The sequence below is a fragment of the Triturus cristatus genome, chromosome 3_2 (genome assembly GCF_964204655.1).
Source record: "Triturus cristatus chromosome 3_2, aTriCri1.1, whole genome shotgun sequence".
NCBI lineage: Eukaryota > Metazoa > Chordata > Amphibia > Caudata > Salamandridae > Triturus > Triturus cristatus.
This window is the reverse complement of record NC_140584.1, coordinates 561,861,350-561,887,203: the sequence shown is the minus strand read 5'-3', so window position 1 is coordinate 561,887,203 and position 25,854 is coordinate 561,861,350. Positions and strand designations below refer to the sequence as shown.

The 25,854-nt window shown below is 46.7% G+C and overlaps 1 protein-coding gene across 1 annotated transcript in view; it reads right to left on the bottom strand.

The window, feature by feature from the left end:
• VPS13C (vacuolar protein sorting 13 homolog C) overlaps positions 1 to 25,854 on the bottom strand; it is a 2,873,871-nt gene that overhangs the window by 248,705 nt on the left and 2,599,312 nt on the right. Inside the window, exon 77 of the mRNA XM_085648297.1 lies at positions 11,209 to 11,254. Within this exon, the coding sequence (XP_085504423.1) occupies positions 11,209 to 11,254 (46 nt within the window). The remainder of the gene's footprint in view (positions 1 to 11,208; positions 11,255 to 25,854) is intronic.

Sequence of the window (25,854 nt, the reverse complement as noted above, 5' to 3'; positions counted from 1 at the left end):
TGTGCATGTTATTTTACCTAATTCATTGGACATCTGGGAAAGCCTTTCTGTTAAAGAGTGTTGCACTAATAAAACCCCACACTTTATTCTGAAAACTGTCTTTTGATGTGCCTCATTTCATGAGTGTGCAGACCCCATTCCAGGTGTTTTCTTGCTTTACAGATTGCCTTTGCTGGGGAGTGCTGAATTTCTTTTATTTGGTAGTGTAAAGAAAGACACTAGTCCTGCCAGGGCCATTGCTAGAGTGTGGGATGCCCACCTGTTCTTTCAAACCCCATGTGCCTTAAGGGGCCCACCGTGAAACTAGTGCCATCAATCTTGTGAAAGTGAAGTTGGTGACCCCCATGTACCAGGATGGGGCCCACAATGAAACTAGGGCCATCACCCTTGTGCAAGTGAAGTAAATAACCTCCTTGTGCCAGAATGGGGCCACCATGAAACTAGAGCCGTTGCTCTTCTGTAAGCGAAATAAGTATCCCCTGTGTGCTAGGAAGGGGCCATCCTGAAACTTGAGCCGTTGTCCTTGTGCAAGCAAAATTGGCAACCCCTGTGTGCCAAAAGGGGGCCACCATGAAGGCAGGGCCAATGCCCTGGATTCTCATACCAAGGTTGCTGTGTAGAACAAAACACCAAAGTGGGCTGTAGAATGACTGAGGAGGCTTGACGTGTCATTAGGGAAAGATCACAAGATGTTGCAGACCCTCAGCACCAGAAGATCGGAGTCCACTACGAAGCACCCCAGTCCTTCCTCACTTTCCAGCTGCCATTCAGTTTGGTAAGACTGTTCCAGGCAATCAGGCCTGCCAGGGACTAGCATGAACTTAGTGTGTATAGCTGATAAAGTTGACTCTTAAGGTTAAACTTTGACTTTGTTGTGTTGGGAGTAGCTTGGGCCACATCTGAAAGGCGCCTCCATTATTGAATGGGGAATAACAGGCCCCCCTAGAAAGGACCGAAGTTCTCAGAGATACTTCCCAGAGCAACAGTAGTGCACTGGTCTTAAGAGACTGTGGATGCACCTGCGCCCAGTGAATGGTACCGAGTCCTGAGAAGACTTGGGCATCATTTGCAACACCCCCAAAACAAAGAGCTACTCTCTGCTGAAGGACAACTATCCTGAAACACAGATCTGATAGAGACATCTGCCGCAGTTTCTTTTACATTTTAAATTCTCCCCAGGTGTCAGACTGGATCTGGAAATTTTTCAGCAGTACCTCTGCACGCCGGGGACGGCATCGTATGGCTCTGTAATGATGTTGACTCCGGTCAGAATGTCAGTGGCACCATATAGGTCCCATTCGGCGCGCAAATGTCGGTTTCTTCTTTTCCGCGCTGTACCGCGGATCCAGAGAGGCAGTTTCTTAGGTCGTTTTTTTGACCTGCGTTGACACTTTGTTGTCGGTGGAACAGTGTGCCATTCATCTATGTCTTCAGGTTTCAAACCTTGTGGGTCTTGTAGCCGACATATGTCGGTGAAGGACTGGCATACAATTTGTATGTGGTGTTTGGGCATGCACGAAATCGAAGATTGCAGTTCCTGTCAAAAGCTGAAGCCAAAGGCACTTAAGGAATGGCATTTGAAGTTGATGTTTGCGTAGGAGTCCAGTCCTCGGAGGCTTTCCGGCCTCGGTCTTTGTCGTCTCAGGAAGAGCATTTGCAGGGTCGATGTCGGAGCCGGTCTCGGGGACTTCATTCTCAGGTGAAGGTTAATTGTAGAGGCAGATGAAGATGCGCCAGTCTCGGATTTCACCGCGTAGTGGCTCAGTCTCCCATGACTCCTCTCACTCAATGGTTGAGGAGAACGTACGCAACTCTGCACCACATCTCCACGTGTTTCCGGGAGCCGGGGCATCGATGGCTCAGATGAGGAAATATTATGATTCTTTACACCTCATCTTTGGGACACCATCTCCCTCTGGAGAATCTTTAGGCCCCAAGGAGGGTTTGTCCTCAGTGATGGTCCGGTCATCAGAGTCGTCTGGTTAGCGCCGTTCAACGTCAGCCGGCTCCGCTTTGGCACATGTTCACAGTCCTTCCGGATCTTTGCCTACGACGCCAGTCTTAGACCAACCAACTCAGACATTGATGCGAATGGTGCCAGTCGAAGGCACCGCTCCTCCCCCAGCCAACATAGTGATAGCGCTGTTTCTGCATCGTACGGCGTCTGATGCGGAGCCAACTATGCATCCGGAGGGGATTCTACAGTGTGTGGTCCCTTTTCAGGAACAGAGTTTAGGTGGTCCACCTGTGTCAACTGGGGTAGGGCTTCATCAGCCCATTTCCAACACCAATGTGTTTCAGGTGGAAGAGAGCTGGTTGACAGCTCTTGGTGAGGCTAGTGCACTGGATTCTTCACCAGCCTCGGGGTTGCTATCTCCCCCTAGTCTTGCCACGGATAAAAGTTCCTCCTTTGCGGATATGCTGAGGAAAGGGGCTGCAGTATTACACTTGTCACTGCCCATGGTGCAGAGGTCTACAGACCCTCTGATTGAGGTCCTTTACCAGGGAAAGACAGGAGAAGAGCCTATTCCTCCATATAGTGAGGCCCTATATGACATTTTGTTAGGTGCTTGGGCCAAGTCTGAGACGGGGGCCTCAGTGGACTGTGATGTCGCACGCAGACATCCGCCTGCACCTGGGGCCCAGTTTGTTTACATAGACATCCTTCCATTCGTGGCCTAGTGACTCAGGCTCCAACGTCTTCACAGGATGTAGATTCTACTCCCAAGACTCCAGTGGGTAAGGATTCTAGAGGTCGTGATGCTTGTGGTAAGCACATATTTGCTTCAGCCAGCTCAGCATTGAGAGCCACCAACATGCCTTGTGTGCTAGGGCATTTGTCCCATGCTTTAGGAGATTCTTTACAGAACATGCTCCTATCTCTTCTGCATAATCTCCGTGCTGAGGTTGGTAACTTGATAAGAGATGGTCAACAGGCTGCTAGGCTTACCATACGATGTGGCATGGACACAACAGATTATGTGGGTCAGGCCATAGCACCTGCAGTGGCGCTAAGGCATCGGGCTTGGTTAGCAATTTCGGGATTTTCAGAGGCTATCCAGTCAACTTTGGCTGACATGCCATATGATGGTGCCCATCGTTTTGAGAGTTAGGCAGAGGCGGCATTAAGGCACTTCCAGGATAGGCAGAGAACTACAGAGTCATAGTTCTACATTTTCTGTTACTGTGTTGCTTTGCTTGTCCCTTAGCTTGGGATATATATTTTTATTGGTCAAGGAGTAGCCTTGTTAGGACATTGTATATGTCCAGTTTTGGTTCTACCACGTGTGCTCCTGTGAGGAGTGGTGGTTATAACCTCAGTACCATTTTCTTTTTTATTTGGGATTGATTTAGATGACTGAGAGAGGTTTCCTTTGTTCCCTTTTTCCTCAAGAGGCTATCATTAAGAGAAGTGACTTCCAGTATGGAAGCGTATCTGTCACATGCTTCTTCGAAGCAGTTCAGTATGCAAGTTGCATGACTTTATTCTTCATTGTTTCTTTTAGAGACATATTATTTTGCCAGTTGTAAGGCTAGTGTATAGGGACTTCTTGGTTTCTACTCTTGGAGTAATCAGTGGGTGCTTCAGCAAGTTAAAGCGTTGCGCTGGTACAATCCGAGTATATGCTGTGCATTCTTTTAAATGCATACACTAGTGAAGTTTTCCTTTATGGGAAAGAAACAGTGTTAGTAAAGACAAACATTTCCTCAACTGCTGGTAATTTCAATCCCTGCTCCATATTGTGGTGCTGTAAATTGCAGCCAAAGGGTTTGTGATGCACTGGCCTTGAGACAAGTTGACCCAACCCAAGTAAATTTGAAGGCTTGTTGTCCTTGGCCTCAGACAATATGTCCTAGGCGTCGGTCCGTTGGGGTCTCCGAAATGGACGCCAAACATCCATAAAAGTATGAGAATTCATAACCTGTTTTAATACTCAGTGAGACACTTTTAAAATAGAAGGATTTTTTGGGCTTTATAGAAAGCATTCTTGTTATGATCCTTTGATGTTTTTGGTATATGTGCTTTTGTCTGATCGACATTACCTGTCTTCTGGAGAGTATGAACCTATTATTTTCAGCATTTATGGGTTAAAGAATCCTGTCAAACTGCTGTTAGATGTTGGCTTGGGATTTTATCCCTGCCTTACGAGGCTCGATTGTCTTGTGCCTGCATGACTATTTTTTATTCCTATGGTCTGTGGTTTTGACCGCTGGTTTGGTTAAGAGCAAAGTTATTTTCCTGCTAATTCTACGCATGTTTGCTTGGTTGTAAGTCTTGGCTAGCTAGTTCTCTTTGAGAACGTTGTAGGGTTAGTATGCAGACCCTTCTCCAGGTGGGTATAGCTATGATATTTAATTCAAAGTTAAGGAATCTGCAGATAGGTGCCTCTATCAGATGTAAAAGTTACTTACCATCGGTAACGTAACATCTGGTAGAGACACAGTCTAGCCTCATATTCCTTAACGCCCTGCCCATCATCCCCACTCTGCGAACAACCTATGAGGTAAGGGTTATACCCCTTTTCAGTACTGGTTTTATATACCGGTGATCACTGCCTCATCTAATGCTGGGACTCAACAGACCACTTGGTCTTGCCACATAGGTTTTGTTTAGATGTTGCCATAACATCCATTTCCAAATGCGAGCGGTCGGTAGGGTGGGGGTTATTTTCTCTTTCACACTGGATTAGACACCAGTGAGCACTATTGATTTATTTGTTCTTTCTTTGTCTTTGTTTGGTATCATCATACCTTGTATTGGTCACATAATGGTCTGATTCAACAAACAGGTTGGCGTTGTTTTTAAAGGTTTTGCTTTGCTATTACCATGCCATTCATTACCATTGATGTATGGTCTACAGATTGTAAGGTTTTCTTTCCTTACATAGCATTTATTCACCAGAGTGCAGGTTTTATGTAGCCCTGTGCTTCATTGATTCTTTTAGGGGTTTTCTTTAAAATCCATGTCTGGTATTAAAATACCATTTGATGTTTCTTCTTTATTAATGTTTTAGGGATTTTTAGAGGGGTGAAACCCCGAAACCGGTCCTATGATGCTTGGTTCCGGCCCAGGGAGGACCTGGTTTAGCAGTTCAGGCTGGACTGTTCCCATGAGGCACAGGGTCAAGACTGATTTGCATATGGCCAGGTCTAAACTAGGGTGGGATTGTGAGCAAAAAAAATATGGATTTAACCCAGATCTCTTGATTGGGGGTGAATGTTTTGATTTGTTCTGCATTCCGTCCATCAATTGTGGGTCTTTTGCTGCTTACTGTGACCCCAAAGTGGATCGGGCCACAGGACAATGGGAGTAAAAGGCCACAACCACCACGGTTGGGCCCAGTAATTCTTCCCTGCCCTGTGGCCCTCTAAAAGGTATTTTGACAATGGCCTTGGCATTTAGGCATGCAGAAATTAGTAACTGACATCAGGGATGTAGGTGACAGTTTTATTATTGATGGTTTGTCACCATAAATGGCATCATCAACTCAGTTCCAACCACGATATGTGACCACAAATACGATTTAAGTGGCCTAATTAATGTGAGAAGTATACAAGATTTTCAGCAGTTAGTTTGTGTTTGTAATTTGTATTTCAGAAGATGAAGGATCTTAGAAATGACTTATCCACTGGAGGTACAGAAAACAGACAGGAAACTTGTTCTGCTAAAGGAATATTAATCCTACTCTCTAAATGTTATTTGCACTTAGAGTCTCAGGGAACGATAGGCAACCGATTAGGAATTTTACATTGTTGGTCACTTTACAGCATCATTTGGTAGATTAATTTCTCATCAAAAAGCAAAGTAATATCTAGCCTCCATAAGAATATTCTTGCATCTCACGGCTACATAAGGTTACCTTACACACCATTAATACCAGAGAGTTGTCTGAGATCATGCGATCATGCCAGAGTCATCTCGGTGAAGAGCATTTGAAGTAAGAAAGCAATCGAGTCTGGCTTTCCTGCAACAAAAAGATTATAGTGCTCTGCCTTTCTAACCAGCTCACTGGTAAACGGTGTTTACGCTTCACTAAGAAGGCTGCTTACATTCACAGAAATTAGTTTTAAATGTATCTCTACCCCCATTCAAGGCTCTGGTCTTCCCCTACATAAAACTGCTGTCAATGTTCACTGTAAAGCAACCAGAAACAAAGGTATCCTTTGTTATAGCATCCACTTTAGAAACTACTATGGAGTTGCCCACTAGACATATCATTGAATAAAATGAATAACTTGCACACACCTGTATTCTGTTAACACATTTTAATATCTACATCAATCGCATGGGAAGATGTGGTTCCAAGTCTGAAGTGTTTTTTTTTAGGAAATATGATTGAGAGACAGGATGCTGGCATGATGTTATATACTGCTCTTTCATGAAACAAGTCAATACCACATGCACCCAACAAGTCCTGCAAAGATTTGGAAACCTGCCCTCCATTATCTCCTCCCTGCCCATTATACAAGCATAAAATGCACACTAAAACTATATAAAAATAAGTAAGATGAACCATCCTTTGCTTTCTGAATATTGGCAATGAAGGAACAAATGGTGCAGATGAACTGTTAAATCAATGCACAGCTCTATTGTCAGGATGCAGATGCCAGGGTTTATGCCAGAAACCTTCATTGGGTCTCACCTACGCAGCACGCATGCGCTGCTTATGAAAAGGACCTTTAGCCATCGATTCCCTTTTTCAGGCAAAAACGTGCACGCGTTGCATTGCTTTGAATGGCAACGCGTGCATGTTTGGCGACTCCCTTGCGGGAGCGAGCGGCGCCATCTGGTAGAAATTATGGTAGAAATTATCGCGCTCGCTCCCGCAAGGGTCCCTGCTCTCGGCCGCACTCCCCCACTTGTGAGCGCGAGGCGCACGCGCTTGTTCTTATAATTAGGGAACCCTGTGCTGAAATGCAGCTTTGCTTGCCATGTGCCTCTGCTATGACACGACGGACCTGTGGCTCGCAAGGGGCTGTTTCGGACTGTTTGCTGACAGGTGATACGTTTGGATGGCCGCGGGAGTCGGAGGGGGTGTTTAACACCGGTGCTGTGCCCTTTGAACTCTTGTGTCAAAGGGAAAGAGACCCCCTCTCTGGATCACAGGGACAGCCGCTCGTATTCACCTCCTTGGGGTCATTAGATGCCCGTAGAAGTCCTGGAGGACCCCATGACTCCCCCAGGGGTTCTCTCTCTGCAGTCTATTTGCATCCTTCCCGTCTACTTTTATTTTCGTGGGGTCCCACACTCCCTCGTGTCATGTAGCTGCTAGGCGGTCAAGTGTCATGTATGACACATTCTGCAAGTCACCAGCGTTCCAGAGCTGCTGGCTGGGTCTGTGTCGTGACAGGGCACAGAGTCATACCCCATTTTCAGCTAACAGCACTATGCATGCTGGGAGTTGAAGTTTCACTTTTACTACTTTTTGCCCATGATCCTAGAAGTCCCAACATACTTAGATGCTGTTATATGAAAAAAAATGACATGGCTTACTCATCAAGGTTCAGATGTCATATATCCCCTTAGAATGCTGTCTGCTTGGCCCACACATACAACGAGACAAGTAAACCTACAAACGCACAATGCAATTTGCGGTTGGCTAAAAAGCGTGTCTGACTGGAAGCCTTACTCAAAATTACACATTTACGTGCAGGCTAGTTTTGTAACAAGAATGTTCACCACATTATGTAGTTCTTACCATAAACAAATATACATATACAATTGTTGTAATGTTTTTTTCCCTTTCGGGTAGACTATATGAAGGTGAAATTCTTCTACCAGTGCTATGGTCTCTATGTCTTGTACATGTATCTGTGTAACATGTCTTGTAAAGCGCCAATACCCTCGGGTCTATCCAGCACCATATAAAAGTCTGAAAATAAATAATTAAAGCGTCCATTGGCACTTAAATAACATTTTATTATCAGCTGTAAAAAAATAAGTGTATCTTCTGCTGGGACTGAAAGCTGCAGCTTGCACATAACACCGATGGCTCTCAGTATTTTGTCACCAACAAAGTTATCTTACCAGTTTCTTAGTTTTTCCCTGAGTAGCATAATGAGTATAGTGAACCGTGCCAGCAGTGCCTTGGGCCTAGCATGCCAGACCTGGGAAACCAACCGTGGTTGATGCTCCAATGTGTAAACAAAGGAATGCATAGTGTAGGTGCAGATAGGGGATGGCAGGTGAAAGCTCAGACTGCAATAAAAAACGTAAGACTCTAAAACACAAATTGAAAACATCGTGCCCTTACATGAGCGGTAGGAGGATGCGCCTAGAGCTGCCGACTATGGAACCTTTGGAATTCGGCGCTTAACGCAACATCGTGTAATCAAATCAATTTGGGCAAAATGAGAAATCACTTCATCAGCCTGTGCCTAAAATCATGTGAAAAGTAAGTTTGTAATTCCCATTTGGTGTGCACAGTAATGCGTTTGGATGAATTTAGGAATTGTATACAGATCACATGTCTTGAAGAGAGAGAGTGAGGGAGTGGGGTGGCCATATATTACCTGTTTTCTGAATCCTTCTCTGACACAGTAGCCAATATAATTGCTTACCTAGCTCACCCCCTTGTACTGTATGTAATTTCCTCCAGTTTCTCCCTTTAACTCGCAAATTCTACTTTTGTGTTCTGATTGCTTCAAAAGACAACATTTGATGGAGTTTACAGTCTATTGAACTCCATAAGAACACAAGAAAATTTACCAACAAGCCTGCACTTACCAACATGGTAAGGCGAGTGTGGACTTAGTGAGTAACTCACTCTGCCGCTGTCACTGGCAGTAAAGACCACTGGTTAGCCAGGCTTTACACGCAACTTATTTGAAAGAAAACAATACAGGGTGTCTGTACAGGCCAAACCCGATGCTGGAAGATGTCTCAGCAAGTTAACACTCACCACTGACGCATGCAGTGGTCTGGAGGTCAGGATTTAAATTCCAGTAAGGCCAACTCAGCTTTTTATCCTTTTAAGGTCATTAATTTAGGTATCAGTAAACTCTTTACCAGTAATGTGTTATTTACATCACTTTAAAAAGTCAGATCTGAGATACTGTACACTTTCGACTGCTCAGGGGTTAATGCCCAACTATTCTGACCTTAATTTAAATTACCTTCAATTGATTCCTCTCATTTGGTATTAAAACATATTGACGTTCTGCTGTGATCTTGAAATATTTGAGCACTAATCTTATTTAAATTAAGCACTGAAGAACCGCCCACTTAATCTATAAATGTTGGCTTGTGTGCTTCTAGCACCACCAGAAGTCCCTTGTATTTATGAGCGGTGTTTGAATAAGAACTTAAAAATTGGAAAAGAAATAGATGATTTAATATCGACCTTCTGAAGTCTTACTGGTTATTTGGGCTTCTAGTCTGTCTGTTCAAATTACAGTTTGAAGCAGGGTTAAGGAAGGGAAGCTGCCATCTTGAGACCTATGTGCCAGTCAGTCCTATGTCCTTCAAATTCCTACTCTACAGCTATTGAAATAAATACTATTGGAAGGGATGTTTTTGGTACCCGCTCCCTTTCTTCTCTCAATTGTTAATGCTTCACATAACATTTAATAAAGTAGGGGCACTGTTAATGTTTTTAGACTGATAGATTAAGCAGCAGCAAAAGAGGGTGCAGTTTTGTCAAGTAGTGACAGCGTGCCTCGAACTCTGGCCTCCTGGCTCCACAGCTTGTTCGAGTGCTGGATCACAGCCTTTCGCTTTTCCACTCATGTATGGCCCTGGCACCAACATGCACAGTCCTCGGGAGTGCCACTCACATGCCAGGCGGGCACAGAAGCCCGGAGACCCAAGGACACATTGCAGACAAGATGAATGAGCCATTTGTAGATTTCCTTGCATCCTCCTCCGAGGGTGTGCCCACATAAATGGGCGAGAGTCTCCTAGAGTCATGTCAAGCAACCTCTGCCAGAGCGAGCACAAATTTAGGAACCAGGGGAAATGATCAATTACTCTCGCCGATCAGAGGGCTTCTAAATATTGCACCAAAAGGATGGTGCCCTGGCGAGAAGGAGTCGTGCAACCTGGGGGCTGTTATTTGAGGAAGGGAAGCAGCACGAGAGAGAGTAAAAAAACACATACATTCTCTTTGAGAGCTTAATAAACAAGCACTGACATAGCCAATAGGTCTTGCCCTTGGGACCTTATAAGTGTTTAGCCATGCAACAGTTACTGTTGTTGCAGTAAGGATATTGTGCTGCATAACTAAATACTTATAAGGTCCCAAAGGTGAGACCTATTGGTTATGCCAATGCTTGTTTTTAGTGATGTGTCAGGGACCTCTGTTGGGAATACAATGGGGGGCAACATGCACATGGGTCCTGTGAGAGAGAAGAACTGCAAAGAGAATGGCGGGGCCATGATCCCCGAAGCCCAATGGTGTAACCAATTCAGCTTGCTTGACTACAATGCTGCAATATATACTGTGAGGGAAAATACCAGTGGTGGCTTCAGAGATTCCCACACACAGCTAGAGCACCCGAGGAAGCCTGCCTAATGAAAATGCATCTTTAGTGAGACCTTCCCTCAAGTACTGTGCACAGTCGAGTTCTGATAGTCCTAACTACGCAGATGAATGTACCTTTTGGGGTCAATAAGACAGTGAGAAGGAAACTAATAACATATATGACCAAAGGCATGTTCGGTTGTGTTGGATGTTTAGAGCAAATGTGCAGTTTGTTAATGCATAGTAGTTGAATGTGGCCCCATGAGTGAAGGTCAGAAAAGAGGGAACATATTAATCAGATGTTTGCTCTTATTTTCGTTCAGTATAGTATTTTATGCCTCATAATCTGGTTTGTGCCATAATATGCCATGGCTTGACTACAAAACCACCTTTGCTTTTGACACCAGATATGACAGCTTTCTTGTTATTCAATGCTTTCAGGACAAGACTCTTAAGGGTAGCCCTCACTAGAGGGCTCACAGTGGAACTTAGCGCCTCATCAAATTGGGTGATTTTGAGAAAATCACTTAATCTTCTTTTGCATCGGGCTCCTTCATTCATCAGTGCTAAATAAAAGCTAAAATGAACGTTCCGACTTATGCTTTTCTGGGGGAACTACCATTTACAGCAGAATGATGGGTTATTACACTGCACTGACTTCAATAGAAATCTTTTAAAATGAAACTTAAAAAGCAAAACATTCAAGAAAAAAATGGGCTTTACTTGCTAAAATACAGTTTCTTACCTTCCACGGGCTTTGTAATGATTCCTGTCACTCCACCAACAACACCCTGAAAAGAAGAAAAAAGGTGGGACAAAGTTGAAAAGGATAAGTGTACAGACGTTTGATATTTTAACATGTGGTCATTGTCAGCACTGTTAAAACATGTATTTCCACATCATTTGCTTAAAGTGAATTAATGTACATCATGCGACTGCATGAACGTATGATTTGCAAAATAACGAAGGAGTCTTTAGAAGGGCATTACTCTGCGCTATATGAACTTCCGGTGATGCGATGCGCAACCAGTAATACAGAATCTCTTGGTTGCTTGCTAAATATGTTCTTCTAAGTAGCACTTTCTGATGGATACATCTGCCAGTGGATTCCTCACCTTGTGAATATCCCCTGCGCCAGCATTTCACAGAATTTTTCCTAGCTCTCCACGCCGACGTGGACGTCATAATTCCATGGCTCTGCTCGCGACTCCGTATGATGTCACCGGAGCCATAAGAGAGCCACGTCGGCGTGATGACGTCAGTTCCCTTTTCTTCGTGCCGTCGACGCGTAACAGTTTTCTAGCACTCTCCTTGGTTGTAGAGTTACTTTGTAGTTACCTTGTGGGTTACTGTTTCTAAAGTACTAATGTCTTTGTCGAGGAAGTCAGGATTTAAGCCGTGTAGGGAATGTGGGGGTTACATGTCCATCACTGACCCCCATGAAGATTGCTCATGGTGTCTGTCGTCGGATCACGACATGGAAGACTGTTCCTGTTGCAGGAAAATGAACCCTAAGGCTCTAAAGGAACGGGAAGCGAAGCTGTTCATGGCCAAGGTGAGGAAGGAAGGTAGAGGTCGAAAGCGAGACAAGTCGAAGCCGGAGTCGTCGACTTCGCACTCGTCGAAGTCGAGAAGACACAAGAAAAAGAGGAAGCATGAGTCTCGGCACCGGTCGACGAAGAGTAGGGCTTCGAGGTCACCTTCACCTCGACGTCGCAGTAAGGACTTGGTCTCTCCTTCGCCTTCTCCTTCTCCTCGTGTCTCTCCGGAGAAGTCTCCTTCGCCAAAGATAACTCCGGCACAGTCTCCGGCGCCGATGGATTCACCAGCTTCAGACGCCGAGCCTGATCAGGTTGCTGAACTCTCTCCTGTGCCTGAAGGTGAACTAGTGGATCCAGTAGAGGATCTGTCGGCTCCGACTCCAGTTACTCCTTGGCTGGATACAGGTTCGAATCCATACCCGCAGTTCCCGACTCCGGGTGCGGATCTGTCGCATTTTTTGAATGCTATGTATGGAGTTTTTCAAAGAGCAACCTTCCCATCCGGTGCACCTTCAGGTCCCGTGGGTCCAATGGCATTCAGTTTGGACGTGCCACAACACTATGCTCAGGCACCATTTATGCCCTTCATGCCGATGTTGCCGTCATGGCAGTTCCCGGCGCAGTCTGGAGAGCCTTCCTCCCGACCTCGTCTGGATCGTGTGCCTTCGTAGGAGCCTCCCTCGACGCCGCCGACGGCTCCAGCTGCGCCGCGTGTGATGCCGCCGACTCCATCGGCGCAGCTGACTCCGCGAACAGCGCCGCCGACGCCGTGTCCACGGATCCGCTCTCGAAGAGAGGCTCAGAGACTTATAGAAGAGGAGCAATATCGTGCAGAGGAAGTGGAGGAAGGTGAATTGGGTGACTCAATAGATGAGTTTGAAGGTATTCAGGAGGCACGCGGATTGGACAACACTCCTGAGTGGGAACTTTCTTCTTCCTGGTCTTCTCCGCCTCAAGAGTTGGCTCCTTACCATTTGGTGATAAAGAAGGCTGCAGAGCTTTAGGACTTACAATTGCTTTCAGCGGAATATAAGCCGAACTTATTGACCGAGGTTCTTCATTCGCCTTCCTCTATTGTCGAGCCTCTGTTGCCTTTTAATGAGGTCATCTTGGATCCTATTATAGACGTTTGGCGCAAGCCACTTTCTTCGCCTGCTGTTTCTAGGGCTGTTGCGAGAAGATATAGAGTAGCTCCAGGGGATCCGAGCTTCCTTTCTTCTCATCCTTCTCCAGAGAGTTTGGTAGTGCAAGCATCCTGCTCCAAACAATCTTCGGGGGTTTTGACACAAGCACCAGCTGACAGAGACTCAAAGAAAATTGAACAGTCAGCTAAAAAGGTTTTCTCATCAGCTAGCATGGCATTAAAGTCAACTAATGCCACTTGTTTGTTGGGCCGCTACATTCATGCCTTGATGGACTCTGTAAAACAGTTGGCCCCCAAATTGCCTGATGAGGAGAAGGGTTCTTCATGGAGGTTCTTTCTGACACTCAAGCTGCAGCTAGGCAGGTTATTCAGTCAGGCCTAGATACTGCTGATTCTGTGGCCAGAGTTATGGGTTCTTCCATAGCCACTAGAAGGCAGGCTTGGCTCCACTCTTCTGGATTTTCATCTGATGTTCAGGCCTCTCTGGTTGACTTACCCTTTGGTGGGAAAAAGCTTTTTGGAGAGAAAGCGGATTCTGCCTTACAGAGGTTCAAAGATAGCAGAGCTACTGCGAAATCATTAGGATTGCAGACACAGCCGAAGGGTTTTGGCTTGAAAAAGTATAGGGGTTTTGGGAGGTCTTCCTTTCGCTCCTTCCGTCAACCTCAATAGCAGCAGCAGCAACACAATCCTCTCTATAGGTCCTATAGAGGAAGACAAAGGGGTCAACATGGTTCTGGCCGCAATCCCTCCTCCTCCTCAGCCTCCTCTGCTCCCAATGTTGCTACAGGGAAGCAGCCCTAGATCCCCCATCCTGGATCATGTGGGGCCGGTTGGGGGTCGGGTGTCCCACTTTCTGCAAGGTTGGAAATTGGTCACGACGGACCTTTGGGTTTTAAACCATGTGGAGAATGGGTACGCCCATCCTTTTCGGGAATATCCTCCCCCTTACCCTCCTTGCCAAGGTTTTTGCTCAGAGGACCATCTACTTCTTCTGCAGAAGGAGGTTCTTGCATTGCTTCAAAAAGGTGCGATAGAGGTGGTTCCTGATTTCCAAAAAGGACGGCAGATTGCATCCAATTCTGGACTTCAGAATCTTGAACTTTTACCTGAAGCAGGAGAAATTCAAGATGCTAACCCTTGCACAGGTTCTTCAGGCGTTGCAGCAAGAAGACTGGATGGTGTCGATCGACTTGCAGGATGCGTATTTCCACATCCCAATTCTGGGGACGCACAGGAAGTATCTCCGTTTTACGGTTGGGTCGCAACACTACCAGTTTGCGGGCCTCCCGTTTGGTCTTACTACTGCACCTCGAGTCTTCACCAAGGTGATGGCGGTGGTGGCTGCCCATCTCAGGAGGTCGGGGATTCCGGTTTTCCCCTACCTGGACGACTGGCTTCTGAAGTTGCCAGAGATGGTACAACATCATCTGCAGGTAACATCTCATCTGTTGTTCCACTTGGGTTTTTCAATCAATGTGCCCAAATCTCACCTTGTGCCCTCTCAGCGCAACCTGTTCATAGGGGCGGTACTGGACACTACTGTGTGTGAGCATTTCCTCCTCCTCAAAGAATTCTCGACATTCAGGAGATGATCCCTTTATTCCACAATGGAGTGGTTGTTCCAGTTCTGAAGGTCCTTCGTCTGCTCGGTCTGTTCACCTGCTGCATTCTGTTGGTCAACCATGCACGCTGGCACATGAGGGCGCTCCAGTGGTGTCTCCTCAGGCAGTGGTATCAGCACAACGGAGATCTCAGGGAGTCAGTCAGAATCTCCAGAGAAACTGCAGCGGATTTGTCTTGGTGGAGCGTGGAGGGCAATCTGTCTCAAGGAAAGCCCTTTCATCTTCCTCCAACGGTGGCCACAGTGATAACAGATGCCTCCACCCTAGGGTAGGGTGCTCATTTGGGGGATCTGGGGATCAAGGGGCTTTGGTCTCCAGAGGAAAGATTGTCTCATATCAATCTTCTAGAATTGCGGGCGATACGTTTGGCGCTCAAGGTTTTTCTCCCTTTCCTTCGTGGTCAGTCAGTTCAAGTCCTGACGGACAACACTACCGCGATGTGGTATGTCAACAAGCAGGGAGGAGTAGGGTCGTACCGTCTCTGCAGAGAGGCTTTGCGACTCTGGTCCTGGGCTCAGGACCATCGGATCTGCTTGATGGTGAATCATCTGGCCGGGGTGCTGAATGTACGTGCGGACAGTCACAGTTGACAGTTTTCCGCCGACCACGAGTGGAGGCTTCATCCAGAAGTAGTTCAGCACATCTTCCGGACGTGGGGGACTCCTCGAGTGGACCTGTTTGCCACTCAAGAGAACGCGCATTGCCTGTCATTCTGCAGTCTCCAGTTTCCGATGCAGGGGGCGTTGGGGGACGCGTTTCAGTTGAGTTGGGGCTCAACTCCTTTATGCGTTTCCTCCCATACCCTTGATTCCTCGGGTTCTGAGGAAGATTCGCCAAGACCGGGCCCAAGTTATATTGATCGGCCCAGATTGGCCAAGAATGGTGTGGTACACAGATCTACTTCACCTTTCATCGCACCCTCCGCTCCGTCTCCCTCTCAGGGAAGACCTCCTCTCGCAGTCGGAGGGGCAGGCAGGCACCTTCATGCCTGGAGATTGAATGGGGCAACCTGAGTTCTTTCTCTCTCCCGCCGGACGTAGTGGATGTTATATTATCATCCAGGCGACACTCCACTAAGTCGGTGTATTCCTATAGATGGTCTAAGTTTGTAAAATGGTGTGGACAGACATCCATTGACCCTTTGAAAACTCATCTTTCTAATGTGCTTCAGTTTGCTCTTTCCTTGGCTCAGCAGGGTTGTGCTGTGGCCACGGTTAAGGGCTATCTATCAGCCTTATCTGCTTTTCTGCGTCTTCCAGATCAGCCGTCGTTATTTAAATCTCCTATTGTTTTAAGATTTATCAAAGGCCTTACTAATAGGTTTCCACCTACTCCCTTTGTAATGCCACAGTGGGACCTTAATCTTGTTTTAACTTTTTTGATGGGGTCCCCTTCTGAACCCCTTAATAGCTGCCCTTTGAGGCTGTTGTCCTTTAAAACGGTCTTTCTTGTAGCCATAACCTCGGCAAGGAGGGTGAGTGAGCTTCAAGCTCTTAGTTCAAAACCCACGTTTGTATCCTTACATGCTGAAAGGATGGTCCTCAGGACCAGGGCTGCTTTCCTTCCTAAGGTAGTTACTCCCTTTCATCTGGGGCAGTCCATTACTCTCCCTGTGTTTTATACTCCCCCTCACCCTTCCAAGGACGAGGGGAGACTTCACCGCTTGGACCCTAAAAGAGCAGTGAGCTTTTATTTGGACAGAACAAAAGATTTTCGTTTGGAAGATCAGGTCTTCGTGGGCTATATTGGACACTCAAAAGGCAAAGCTGTGCACAAGCGCACTCTGTCCAGGTGGATCATCCTAACCATCAAGATCTGCTACGCCCTTACAGGTAAGGTTCCTTCTGAGGGTATTAGAGCTCATTCCACTAGAGCTAAGTCTTCCACCACTGCTTTGGCCAGGGGTGTTCCAGTTGCAGACATTTGTAAGGCGGCGACTTGGGCCTCCCTCCATACTTTTGCAAAGCATTATTGCTTAGATTCTGAGATGAGGAGGGAGGGCCATTTTGCGCACTCTGTCTTGCAGGACTTTTTGGTATAGGAAAGGTGGACACCCTCCTCCGGGAGTGGGACTGCTGTGGGAATCTATTCACAAGGTGAGGAATCCACTGGCAGATGTATCCATCAGAAGAACAAGTTACTTACCTTCGGTAACGCTTTTTCTAGTGGATACAGTATCTGCCTGTGGATTCCTCACTGACCCACTCGCCTCCCCGTTGTCCACCTTTGTATACCTAAAAAGATCCCCTTTTTTGGCTGGTTGTTTATTCATTGTATTTTCTATCTAGTACATTTATAGGAAATGCTGATGTTTTTAGCTTTCCTTTTTGACTTTGCGCTGTATATATTGGTTTAAATGTTGTGTACTATGTATACTTGAGTCTGTGTCCGTCCACCTGTTCGCCTCGGAGGCACGGAAAAAATGGGTGGAACAGACGTCATCACGCCGACGTGGCTCTCTTATAGCTCCGGTGACGTCATACGGAGTCGCGAGCAGAGGAATTATGACGTCCACGTCGGCGTGGAGAGCTAGGAAAAATTCCGTGGAATGCTGGCGCAGGGGATATTCACAAGGTGAGGAATCCACAGGCAGATCCTGTATCCACCAGAAAAAGCATTACCGAAGGTAAGTAACTTGTTCTTCCATACTCTGAGGTGGTACTGCTTCTCATAAGAGTCTAGCGGTGAGCAGTGATATGCGAGTAAATGCGATGAAAGAATTACAGTTCTGCTTCCTAAATGTACTGCATCTCAGAACTCCATTTCATGCAGACTCACACCAGAAGCATCAATTGACCAGGTCTTGCGTGGGGTGAGCTCTCCATCCGTAAGTGTTTATATTTCTTGAAGTATAAATAAAAACATGAGCAAGTTGTATTTAGTTATTGATTGCGTTCTTTGATGGACATTAATAGATGATTCACAAATTGGACCATCAATCAACTGCATAGTCCATTAAGACTGTGCGTTTGGGCAACACAAATGTCAAAATAATATGAGACAGAGTACTGCATCCCAAACAGGATTTGTTGACCTAAGCCCTGGCTAGCTCAAAGTGCACAATCTGGACCTCTAACTTGACAGGCTACTGGATGGTATATGAAACCTCAGAACATGACAACCCTGACTCCCCAAGGAAATTGTGGAAACAGATCTTACCCTTTCTATAATAGCTCAGGTATGCCCAAAGAGAGACACAAGATAATCTCAAATTGGCATTTCAAACATTTATTGAACCAATTGGATTAATGCCTTAAAATATGGGTGCAGCAATGATACATTGAATAGAGCAAAACAATGTTATTGGTGTTACACGAATGGTGAAAAGAATGTATAGTTCAACCACTGTACGATACATCATGAATACATATAATGGTACGCCTACCTAGCGATTCCTACCTAGCAAGCATAGGGTATGCGAGTTAGCCAGAATAACTTAGAGTGTTGTAACTCCCCATTTATCTGCAGGTGTGTGTCATCTGGAAGCCAGCCTTGGTGTGGAACAGACTGCTGTCCTTTTCAGGATGGTAATGGGATTCAGCTGGGCTAGAATTCTGGCGTGGGATGACCTCAACAATCCCATCAAAATACTCCTCTGCCTAAACAAGGGCTTGGTGCAGCTTATATAATAAACTGGATCCATTCTCTCTCTGCCAGAGTTCTGGTCTGGCTGTCGCAAATCAAACAACATTTTGCACAGTGAACGTTGTCCTACAAAATGTACCAAGGTCTGATAATGTGCCTACGAAGAAGTGTAAATGTGAGCAAACCATGTTCTGAGAACATTCTCTCATACCGGCACGCAAGCAAATGTGTGTTATAAGACATTGTTTCAAAAGATGTCAACTTTAAACGTAAACATCTTTTAGAAAAGTAGTATCTGCTTTCATGGTTATCCCCAATTTTTGCTTGGTGTCAGGGTGTTTTTGACTAGTCTGACTGGGTTTCTGCTTATCAGGACCCCAGTCACAATGCTATCTCCTTAATTGTCCATGGTAAGTACTGATGTACATCCACACTTGGCTACTGGTGTACCCTTGAAAGTCACTAGTATATGGTACTAAGGTACCCAGGACATAGGTACACCAGAGGTCTTCCATGGGCTGCAGCATGTATTGTGCCACCCATAGGATCCCACTCAAACTGTGACTAAAGGACCACCATTGCAGCCTGTGTGAGTTGGTGCTTGCACCTCTCATGCCAGATATAAGTTTCCTATAAGTCACCCCTATGGCAGGCTCTACAGTCCTGAGGGCAGGGTGCTGCGTTATAAGTCTGAGGGTGTCGCTGCATGAGCAGACCACACCTACAAGCCCCAGAGGCGATTCTCCAGGCTTTGTAAGTGTGGTCAGCCATTTTGATACATATAGTGGACATCAATCATTAAGAGAGGTCTAACTATACAGTGGCTGAACCTAACCCGGTCATTTTGGTATCAAACATGTTGGAATCATACCCCAACACCGATTCCAGTGTTGGAAGTAGGATCACTTGTACTGGGGGTCTCCCCTGGGTTTCGCCCCTGTACTCTCGGTTACAGCATTTCAGGGTCTGACAGCAAGTTAGTGCTGCTGCCGATCACAGACACGATTCTGCTCTCCTGCTGCTGAGCCAAGCTCGAGCAGGAGAAGGAAGAACAATTGGTTTCCTTTCGCAGGGCGGTGTGACCACATTCCAGACAGGAGTTAGTGCATTGGGCTGGGGTGGGGCGCTTGCCAAAGCCACCAGAGTGCTTTGAAGGGCACATTTGGTCTCCTACTTGATACTCCAGTTTGAACCAGTTCAGGGTAGCCCTTGGCTCCTGCTCTAGCGCAAAACTAGACAAAGGACATGGGAATATCCTCCTCTCTGTCCAGTCCCTCCTCTGGGAGGGACCCTTGAGTTGTTCCAACCCTTCCCTTAGGGATGGGTACTCAGATCCGTGGTGGGACAATACTCAAGCCTGAAACCATGTCACTCTTCGACCGTCTGGACAGTTGGACTTCACCTGGAATGGAGACTGCATCAAAAAAAAGACTCCTGCTGCACCTGGTCTCTCTGTTCTGCAAGTCTTCTCGTTGGTCTGTGTTTGTGCTTCTTCCAGGATCTTCAACAGACCAGTGGGCATCAAGGACACCCGAAGTAATCTCCCTTGGAGTGAAGGAGTCACTCCCCTGCATGTGCAGCCACCGCAACAAAGCTGACCGGTCCACTGCTCCCTACGTCCCATGCACTTTGAAAGGCTCAGCAAGACAGGTGGTGGTTCGGCAACTCCCACAAGGCCTCACCTGTCCTCTCTGCAATTTTGAGGCTAGTATCAGAACCGCTGGGACTAAACCCATGTGCACTGCGTCAACTTGCCGTTGTCAAGGTTTGTTGGTTCTGCACTCCAGAGATCTTTAGGCTACAAGAAGCTCCAGCCTCTCTTCCTGCCAAGTACAACATCCTCACCACATCCATTGAACTGTGAGCCTTTCTTCTTGGTGAGCTGCTCAAGGTCCTCTTTGGCTCTAGCGGGCACCCCTGCTTGCTCAGGGCCTGCTCTGACTTACTTGGTAGTGGTGAGTCCCTTGGACCTTGCTGGTCCTGACACTGCTCCAAGAAACTCCAGCACCTCCTGCTACCAAGATATTCGTCCTCACTGCATCCTCTGCACCTTGGGCCAGCATTCTTGGTGAGCTGCTCAAGGTCCTCCTGCGACTCCTGTTTGTTCGGCTTGTGGGTCCACTTGAGGGTCTTCTTTCGATCCAGTGGGCTCCCCTGCTTGCTCTGGGCCTGCTCTAACTCTCCTGTTTGTGGTGAGTCCCTTGGACCTTGCTGGTCCCAACGTTGCTCCTTCTTCTCTCTCCAGGCCAATTGCAGCTACCATGGCTTGTTGGTGCTCTCACCGGACACCACCCCCCTGGTCCTCGACTCCCGATGTGGGACAGCTTGTGCACAGCTCCTGGTATTCCACAACCTCCCTTAGTCCTCACACCTGCAGTGACAAGGTCACAGTCAATTCTTATAAACCATCTGACATCAGTGGGCATTGCTCTTCCGTACCTCCTGGTCACCTCCGAGTGGCATAAACTCTGGCCCCTCTGTTTACAGGTTCTTCTCTTCAAGAACCCACCCATGAATTCCACTGGACTCTTGCACTGTCTTCACCAGTGGCATCTTTACTGAAGTACTCCACTGTGGTCTACGGAAGTTTCTAATGTCACTTCGCACCTATGCACCTGGCTTCTCTGGTGTAGGTATCCTGGTTCCTGGGGTATTCACAGGTGGGGTGACTCTCCAATCTTCTGTTTTCCACAGGGTTTATTCAGGGTCCATTGGGAAGGGTCCTCCTTTAAATTGCAACTACGACTTCCCGTTGACTTCTATTGGGCACGCAGCTGTGTTTTCACTCTGCACACAGACTCCGTGGGGTTCCTAGGTACTTACCTTGGGTGGTACTTATGTCCCCAGCTCCTCTGACTCTCCTAGTCCAAGTCCCTACACTTTGGTCACAGTTCGCATTCCACTTTCTTAATATAGGGTTTGGTCTCCCCCTGGAGACGACCATATTTTGTGCTACTTTTCTTATTGCAATTGAAGTATTGTTATGAATTTGTGCTTATATCTCTGGGTAGGAGATATACCAATGTGTTAGTGAGTGTTGTGTAATAAAATAGACATATTTTTAAATATACACTGTGTGGTTCTTTTTCATTTAACCTACACTACATGATTAAACTGGTAGACCAAGCTGCTTAACACTCCATCTAGATAAGCCTGCAGGCTGCTCTCCACAGCTACCACTTTGAAAGCTTTCCAAGGTTAACAAAGACCACTAAAATCACCATACGGTTGTCTGGATTAGTGCAAGGTGCATCACTTAAATAAGTGTTCACCATATACTAAGCCAGCCTCTTACACATGTAAAATGGAGGCGTTTCTGCCCGTGGCCTATGCAACCCCACAACACCCACTCCTTGTCTGTAAGTTGACTTGGGCTTCATATTTAAACCTATAACCCATAATAACATCTACGTTTAAATTTATCATGAAACCTAAAAAACATAATGCTCTTTAATATTAAAAGTAGATAGAAAGAAGAATTGTATTTAAAAGTCAATTGACTATACACATTAAAACCTACATATAAAAGCAATTTTGTAAAAAAGCTTGCCGAATGAAAATAAAAATCATTTCTTCTCAAAGACTGCATGATTGTTTAAATGTTCAGAGAGTCAAACGAAACAATGTTTTTTCCTGCTGCCAAAGACAATGTTTGCATTGGCACCCTGTTCATAAGTTCCAAAGAACAAACCTGATTGCATCCAACCCAATCAGCAGCTGCTGAAGGTGTGACAGCCAGAGTGCATCTGCAGAGGATGAGCCAGAATCCAAAAATCCAGGATCCGAGGCATCTAAGGGAGGCTCATAATACGCATTTTGCAGCAATGGCAATCGCGCAGGACAACTCTGCAGGTGGACTCTCAACAGACCAATCACCAATTCTATGTCCGTAGATTGGACCGGCTACATTCCAAGGCATATAGCTAGGCCACACTCAAAAGTGACAGCAGTTAGCGGAACACAGGTTGTATTCTATGTAACCATAAAGGCCGCAATGACAAGGTCAAATTTTCATTTAGTTTCTGAAGAATGGGTTCACCAAAATACTGCATCATTCGTTCACGACACAATAGCGCATGTAGCAGTGCTATCCCCATTTGGACGTGTGACAGAATATCCATTGCGTAGCACCAAAAATAAAACCAAAGAGCTCCAAAAATAAAACCAAAATAGCAATAATCAGAAACAGGACAAGTGGGATGAAATGCTAGACAACACCGAGTGGTTGAAAGATGGAATCACTTCAAAGACAATCTGGAAGGTACTAACACACCCAGACCCACTTGCTTAAAAAAGTGAACTATTCCCACAGTATTTGAGGCATTAAAGAACAAGTTTCTTACCTTCGGTACTGGATTATCTGGTAGAGATTCTATCTAGCTGCAGATTCTTTACCTTTGGATTTCCCACGCATCAGGCGGGATTCGAAAACTTTTGCTGAACAATACCCCTTGAGCATGCCATCGGGTCGCTCCATTCGGCTCCGAGTGACATCATCGGTAGCATTGTTTATGACGTTGTGGTTACCTATATAGATGCCATCCAGGCGTGCGGATGTCAGCACTTTTTGTTTTTTCCACACCAGAAGCACAGAGCTACAAAGTAACTGATGGAGTCGTGTGCAAAACTAGGGCCCTGAAAAGGGAAGTAACCCTAGCCTAACAAAATCAGTACGAAAGTGGGGAGGTGTGGGTAGAGCTGTAAGGAATCTGCAGCTAGATAGAGTCTCTACTGCATAATGCGATACTATAGGTAAGCAACTTGTTCATCCGATTGAGACTTCTAGCTGCAGATTCCTTAACTTTGAATTAGATACCCAAGCCATACCATCAGGTGATGAGCTGCGAACCATTAGCTTACACTAGGAAGTCGCGCAGGATTGGACGGGCAAATGCCCATCCATGTGGACCTGACTGTCCAGGCAATAGTGCTTGGCAAACCTGTGCAAAGATGCCCACATTGCTACCTGACAGATGTCCATGACTGGGACACCCCTAGCCAAGGTCTTAGTCGCAGCCTTTCCCTTGGTAGAATGGTCCCTTAATCTCTCGGGGGGCTACCTCTTGGCCAGGGCTAGCAGATCTTAATGCAGAGAACGACTGCAAGAGATGGTCCTTTTCTGCGCTGCCTATCCCTTATTAGCTCTCACGTACCCCACAAAGAGTTGGTAGTCCACCCAGAACTCTTTAGTCTGGTCAAGGTAGAACAACAATGCTCTTTTTGAGTCCAGACGGTGGAGATGCTCCTCTTCCTTAGAGGGATGCGGGGGAGCAAAGAAGGTGGGCAGTGTGATGGACTGACTCAGATGGAATGGGTTCACAACTTTTGGCAAGAATGGAGCATGGGTGCGAAGCACCTCTGGGCAGATGTTATCGCCACTAAAAAGGCTGTCTTGATGGTAAGCAGCCGGAGGAGACAGTTGTGTAAAGGCTCGAAGGGAGCACACAAGATAATTAAGGACCAAATAAAGGTCCCACTGCGGCATAATAATGGCTGTGGGTAGAAACAAGTGAACCAGCCCTTTCAGAAACCTATTTACAATCGGAGACCAAAAGAGAGAGGGTTGGTCTGGCTGCTGCAGAAAAGCAGATGGAGCAGAAAGATAACCCTTGAGAGTTCCAAAAGCAGAGCACTGTTGGGCAAGGGTTAAAATAAACAGAAGAACAGTGGAAAGTGAAGCAGAACAGTATAATACAAACCTTTGCCGACGGCAGGCATATACTATCTTAGAGGAGGGACACATGACCACCAAGGTAACGTTACACACTTCAGGAGGAAGGTCAAAAGCCATCAGCTGCCATTGCTAAATCTCCACACATGGAGGTGCAGAGTTGACAGGTTCGGGGGGAGGACCCTCCTCTGCTGCTGCGACAGAAGATCCTCCTGAAGATCTGAATACCAGACTCTTCTCAACCAGTTTGGAGCCACAAGAATGACTTGAGCCGGGTCGCTCCTGATCTTTTTCAGAACCCTGGGCAGGAGTGGTATGGACGGAAAGGCGTACAGCAGGCATGAGCTCGGCTCGCGGTGAAAGGCGCCGCCAAGCGATATCTGCTTTGGAAACTGCTGCGCGCAGTTTCGCTGACACTGTGCGTTCTCCTCAGCGATAAGGTTCTTCCCACTGCTGAAAGAGACCTTGCGCCACCCCTGTCTGGATACACCATTTGTGATCTACTAGGCCTCGACGGCTGAGTCCGTTCGCCCTGGCGTTCAGAGAACATACCAGGTATTGAACCACCAGGGTTATGCCCTCCTGTACCGGCCATGTCCAAAGATGCAGGGCCTCTCGACAAAGGGTCCACAACCCTACCCCGTCCTCCTTGTTGTAGTACCACACGGCAGTGGTGTTGTCCGTGAACACTTGCACCAGCTTCCCCTTGACAAAGGAAAGAAATGCCTTCAATGCCAACTGAATCGCTCGAAGATCCAACAAATTGATGTAGAGCGCGATTCCGCCAGAGACCAGTGTCCCATGATCTCCACCTCTCCACGATGACCGCCCCATACCAGAAGTGACGTATCTGTCTTGACTGTGAGCTCTGGTTGGGGAAAGGAGAGGAGCCTGCCACTGACCGAATCGCGGTTCATCAGCCACCACTGCTGATCTCTCGCAGTTCATTCTGAGATCTGGACCACATCGGTGAGAATTATTCGATGCTGTGCCCACTGGACTTTCAGGTCCCACTGCAGAGCCCGCATACGCCACCTGGCATGCTTGACCAACTGGATGCAGGATGCCATGAGGCCCAACAAACTCAGAGTCAGTCTCACATAAATCTAGGATAGAGGCTGAAACATCGGAATCATAACCTGAATATTTGGATCTGGCAGCTTGGGAGGATAGGCCCAAAACTGCACTGTGTCCAGAACAGCTCCGATGAAAGGGAGCATATGAGAAGGGGTGGTGTGTGACTTCGGCGCATCTATAGAGAACCCCAGCGAATGCAGGAGGTCCACCGTAGTTTGAAGGTGGGAGACGACAGCCTGGGACAACGATGCCTTCAACAGCCACTTATCTAGGTTGGGGAAGACTGACAGCCCTAACATGCCCAGATGAGCTGCAACCACCGCCATCACATTGGTGAACACCCAAAGGGCACTAGTAAGGCAGAAGGGGAGTACAGTAAACTGAAAATGCTTGCGGCCTACCTTGAACCGCACTTAACGCCTGTGGCCTGGCAGGATGGTGATGTGAAAATACGCATCCTGCAGGTCCAGCGCTATTATCCAGTCTTCTTGGTCTGAAGCAGACACGGCCTGAGCTAGAGAAAGCATCTTGAACTTCTTCTTCTTGAGGAAGAGATTGACGGTCCGAAGATCTAAAATGGGCCCCAACCCTTTGTTCTTCTTCAAAACCAGAAAGTAGTGGGAATAACAGCCACTGCCTACTTCTGAAACCGGGACACTCTCTATAGCTCCGTTGGCCAAGAGAGCAGTAACTTCCTCCTGGAGCAATTTTAAATGATCCTCTGTCAGCCGTTCCTGATTTGGCAGAA